Source organism: Limulus polyphemus, unplaced genomic scaffold, assembly GCF_000517525.1.
Source record: "Limulus polyphemus unplaced genomic scaffold, Limulus_polyphemus-2.1.2 Scaffold1469, whole genome shotgun sequence".
Lineage (NCBI taxonomy): Eukaryota > Metazoa > Arthropoda > Merostomata > Xiphosura > Limulidae > Limulus > Limulus polyphemus.
Window position 1 is genome coordinate 240427 of NW_013667079.1, and position 5712 is coordinate 246138.

At 28.7% G+C, this 5712-nt stretch overlaps 1 protein-coding gene across 2 annotated transcripts in view; it reads right to left on the minus strand.

Moving 5' to 3' along the window:
- LOC106463721 overlaps positions 1-5712 on the minus strand; it is a 61420-nt gene that overhangs the window by 29029 nt on the left and 26679 nt on the right. For both annotated transcript variants that reach the window (XM_022391303.1, XM_013923783.2), the window contains exons 10-13: positions 4988-5042; positions 3304-3358; positions 1358-1400; positions 729-832 (exon numbers count right to left, since the gene is read on the minus strand). In XM_022391303.1, the coding sequence (XP_022247011.1) occupies positions 729-832; positions 1358-1400; positions 3304-3358; positions 4988-5042 (257 nt within the window). The remainder of the gene's footprint in view (positions 1-728; positions 833-1357; positions 1401-3303; positions 3359-4987; positions 5043-5712) is intronic.

Here is a 5712-nt window from a genome sequence, read left to right on the forward strand (position 1 = left end):
GACAACACAATTCAACCTGGTATTGATCATTCTCTAACAAATAGTTTGTTTTATCTTCTCCAACACAACATAGATAAAAAAAAAACTGCCAACTTCTTCATCCTGATGAGAAAACTGGTATGACCTCTTGTAAGTGGATCCAGTGCAATCACTTACTTCAAGACTAAATTTCTAGTGACACAACTGTCACAGCTCATCTATTTGAGCACTTGGTTCTTATGCATTTGTCTGAAGTGATCCAACTTTCGCCATTTATCTAGTTTGGAACTGATTCCTATGTTTTTTGACTACAAATCTAGACTAATCTGTTGATCACTTCTCATCTTCTTAAGATGAAAGAAAGCCAGTGTGTTTCACTCAAACTATAAATAACAATTATATGAAACATGTAGAGCTTCAACATTCTATCTGAAGTTCTAACTAAAAACCAATTGAATCTACAAATCCATGAAAAAAAATATTTTTTAATTGGTCCATATACTTTGTTGGTGTCATATGGTATTAAAACTTTAATATTAAATTATAGACCAGGGAACTCATATTTATTGTAATAAAATACCATAAACATTATTTATAATGAGCACTTTTTGTTCAAGATGTATTGCTATTTCTCTTCTCCAGTTTATATAAATGTTTGCCATTTTTCACACTTTTATACTTCCTAAAAAAATAAAAGATACAGAAACCATATTTAAAACATGATGCTTTATACAGTTACTGAAATTTACCTTTCTTTGAATTGGAAAAATAAATTAAAGTATCCACTATCAATGAATGTAAAGTCTATTTTCCCATCCAGGTCTAAGTTCTGAAGGTCTGACCATCTAATTGTCTGCAAGGTAGAGGAAGACAAAAAAAAGGAACATTTGAAATTTATAACAATACATAGAATCCTCTTCCAAATCATATACAAAAATAACTGAAATAATTACAAGAACATATTTCCACATTTTCAATATCTAATGTTATGTGAAAACAATCAGAAATAAAACTATGAAAAGAAGTCTTGTGTGATATATAAAACACAAAGGAAAATGGTAACAAAGATATAATTTTCAAACTTTGAAACAACTGGTAGACTTATGATAATAATAATCCACAACACCATGATGCTTATTTAAGTTATAAAATTAAGTTCATTATCATTATTTTTAACTCTCAATTACAAATATTTTCATACTATTTTTAATACCTCAAAGATCATTTAAACTAAAAAACTAGGTTCTTTATCACTGTTCTTAAAGTTCAGTTCAGTTTTTTTACAACCATTAAAACAATTGTGAAAATTTCATTGTCATTTACCTAAAATTATAGAAACCATTCTTTGTAACAAAACCCATTACACCAATATACTCACTTTTCTATATCTGCATGCTTTGTCATGTGATCCACATGTAGATCTTCATACGAAGAGCATGAAAATAATCACTAGGCTAAATAAGTTATGTTTACAAAGTACTGAACTGAAAGCACTATCTCTTTAGTAATACAGTTACCTAGCACTAAAGTTTAACACAGTTACGCACTTGATCACTAGAGCCCTAAAAGTAGTTTTCATATCAATGACTACACACAGTAGAATCTCAAATTAACACTGATTAAAACTTAAGACTCCCTTTAACAATCTTTTTAAATCCATTAAATATAATAATTTAGTAGAACTTGTATTTGAATTACTATCAACACAATGATGAATTACAAAAAAAAGAACTTAATGCATGTTTTTCAACAATAATGAAATAATTGACTTGGGTCACAAGTCAAAGGCTATGTCATCACATTTGTTGACTTACATTCAGAATTTTATTCAACTACTATTTCATGAATTTATGTTAATAACTTTGGTATCAAATTGTAGATTATAATTCACATTTTAGTATTACACATTAGTTAATTTCTTAATTTAAGAGTAAATATTAAAAAAACACACCTAAATATCGATTTTTGTGTGTCACATGGTATGTTGAATGCAACACTGGCTCAAACTAGATGTTTGTAATGTCCAAATATAAAGTCTATAGTTTCATACGAATTATGAACTTAAATTACCGATATTGACAAGCTAGAATATCATAACATCCTAACTTTTCTATTTGCTGAGATATGGCCACTTTTACTGAATCTAATACAGTGGTCCCAACCACCTTTCCATTTTTGGAAACAGTTACTCATATATACCTACTTCTGTCTATGACTTGAAAAATGAATCGATAGCTCAGAATGTCCCCCTTGTTTCTTTCTCAGCTATTTTCAAGTATTATGACATCAAACTCGTTCTTTTGATACAAGACTTCAAGCTGATAAGCTTGATAAATTATAGTGGAATTCTATGGTATCAATATAGTAATATATGATTTTTTGGTTATTTCAAATGTATATAAAAACCTAAACAAAATTATTTCATTTCACATCCTCCACATGTGAAATTTTATATGGTTAGCAACCAAAGCAGCAAACAAGTAAGAATATCGTAACTAGAAGAGATAATTGTTTGCTTTACTTCTTTATTTACAGTTCTATGTTTTAAGAAAAAAAAGTTTAAAACCTTATTTGTAAATAGTAATAATGTATATACATTTATAATTATTATAAGGGAAATGTGACTGTATTTAACAAAATACTAGTCCACTAAAACACAGCCAAGACAGGTCACTTTTATATTATTGGATATGGTAACATGAGTGCAAATGTGCCGCGTCATTGCAGCTTCTGTAATGTTAGATAGGAATGGCTGGAAGGTCAATATAATAAAAATATTAAATATACATAAATGAATAATGTTATGACATTTAAGCTATTTAGACTAAACCCTTGTGTTTTCATGTTATAATTTGTAGTCATTCTAGAATGACAAAGGCATAATTTATATTTATTTCCTAATTTTTATGGTGGTTACAAGATCGGTCAAATCAACCAAACCCATACAGAGATTCGTTAGAGAAAATTAAAAATAAACACATAAACTATAAAGTCTTTTCTTAAGAAACATTTGATAATTATCTGGATGTTATAAAGATTTTGCATTTGAAGTTTGAACATTTTCTGATGCATAAAAGTTTTTTAATCTTAAAATGAAAAGATGTGAAAAGAAAAATGGCATGAGAATAATATTAGTTAAGAAATTTTAAAACTTTATTTTTAAAAATCTGATATTTTTCATATGAAAGCCTTGTAATGTTTATTTACTGATAATCTGCAAGAGTACATGAAGATATACTTATTAATTTAAACATTATAGCTTGAAACTATATCAAGCACAAAATGGTTACATGTTGTTCCAATACAAGAATGAAAAGAACTTACTGGATTGATGTTGTATCTTTTTCTTTGAGTACAGCACCAAAATGAAGAAAAGGACCTAAAATAATCAGGCAAATATTTGTAAGCTTTAAAGAATTTTATTTCAATTAAAAGACATTAAAACATTTTAGCCATCTAACTTTATAATCTTACAAGAAGAACATGCTTTAAATTACAAAGTAAAAATATTGTGGTTAATGTAATCCTGACAATTAATTCAGCATAGAAAACAAAATTTAAAAATATAAGCTTTAGGCAGCTTCATTATTAAAAATGTTGGAACAGAAAGACTGGTAGATTTAGAAATTTTATACAAAGTGTTGAAACATGTAAGACTGGCAATCTGAGAAGTTTCATACAAGGTGTTGAAGCATGTAAGACTGGCAGCCTGTGAAGTTTTATACAAGGTGTTGAAACATGTAAGACTGGCAGCCTGTGAAGTTTCATACAAGGTGTTGAAACATGTAAGACTGGCAGCCTGTGAAGTTTTATACAAAGTGTTGAAACATGTAAGACTGGCAGCCTGTGAAGTTTCATACAAGGTGTTGAAGCATGTAAGACTGGCAGCCTGTGAAGTTTCATACAAGGTGTTGAAGCATGTAAGACTGGCAGCCTGTGAAGTTTTATTCAAAATGTTGAAACTTTTAAGACTGGAAGTCTGTAAAGTTTTATACAAAGTGTTGGAACACACGATTGGTAAATTGTGAAGTTTCATACTATGTGTTAGAAAATATCAAACAAGGATGAGAATACGTCAAACTGAAAAAATATGGATGTTAATAACAAACAGACGATTCCACAATCAGCACCATAGAAGGTAAAAATGGGTTATTTTTAAATGAAATCTAGTGCATTTGAACTTAATATTTAGAAACACATGCAGAATTATTACTAATATTAACATTACTGCTTCTATATTATGTATTTCATATATTTGTGCACTAGTAACAGTAGAAAAACACTAACGTTTAACAACAGGTCCTATAATTCGTTCAAGGAGATTAACCTTTCCCTTTACGTTTTTCCAGATAAGAGTTACTCATTTAAAAAAAAAACTTTTAACCCCATGTATGTGCATTTTCATCATCAACTTTTAGCAGTATTTTCATATCAAAACAAATGCAACAACAACACACACATTTGTCAATTATATACATGATGCCAATCTATCAAGAGGAACCAAGTTTGATTCAGAAAAACTGTTTACCAGTTATAAACAGACTTCCATATTTAATTCCAGGACTTGTAACAAAGGTATTTTATGACATATGCAAAAGAGAATTTAGATTTTAACCTCCAACTCAACCAATATGAAATTAAAGTGTGAAAACCCTTCCCAACAGTTTATATGTCCTCAGTGAATTATAATTGTCAGTTGCCACATGATGTAAAAATGTTATCTCCATTAAGGAAAAATCTCTCTCTCTTTTTTTTTTACAACAGTTAATCATATCATGCAATAAAGAGGGATAAACAAATCAGTTTAATTTAATTTCAAATGTTTACCAAAAACACTCAATTAAAAGATACCCTGACTCTAGAGCAACTTTTCCTAATTTATTAAATTATCATAGATATACAGAATTCCACGTGAAAGAATTTTCATTTCATTCTCATTTACTTTAGTTAGAAACTTCATTAATGAACCTTTTTAATTTTCAATTTTACAAAGAAATGATTTACTCACCAGGAAATTCATTCTTCCTATTCAAACTAACATGTTCTTGCTTTCTCCTGAAAAACTTCAGAAAAATTAAAGTGAATTATTTTCAAGAATAACACCTGTAAATTTATTACATCCCTATAACCTTCAAAACTTCTTGAAGCATGAAAATAAAAATGTTTTAACTCAGGTTAGGGTATTGTAAAAAATACAAAAATACAATACAGTTTTAAATGTTTATTAATTAAATGCAAAAGACAAAATAAGTTAAAAACAATTAAATATCAGATGATATACTTCTTCAAGCATGAAAATTAAAGTGTTTTAACTCAGGTTAGGGTATTGTAAAAAATACAATACAGTTTTAAATGTTTATTAATGAAATGCAAAAGACAAAATAAATTAAAAACAATTAAGCATCAGATGATATATTTTTCTTTTTCTCCTACTATGTTATTTATGTTTCTTATATGTTAGTTTCTATATTCAAGATACATATTCGCTCATTTTGTCTAAAATGGTATCTATACTATTATTCTACTTCTTTGTATGTACGACCGTTACGCTTTCTGACCGAGAACCTACTGCATAAGCATGCGTAGTTAGAATGTTTCCCCCAAGAAAAACCATGCATGGGCATTATTCATTCGACGAGAAACAGTCTGCATACGGCAGAGAGCTGCAAAGCTCAGTGATCAAGTCACTACAATTGCTGTATGAAACAATAAGTAACAACAAAAGGGGAATGT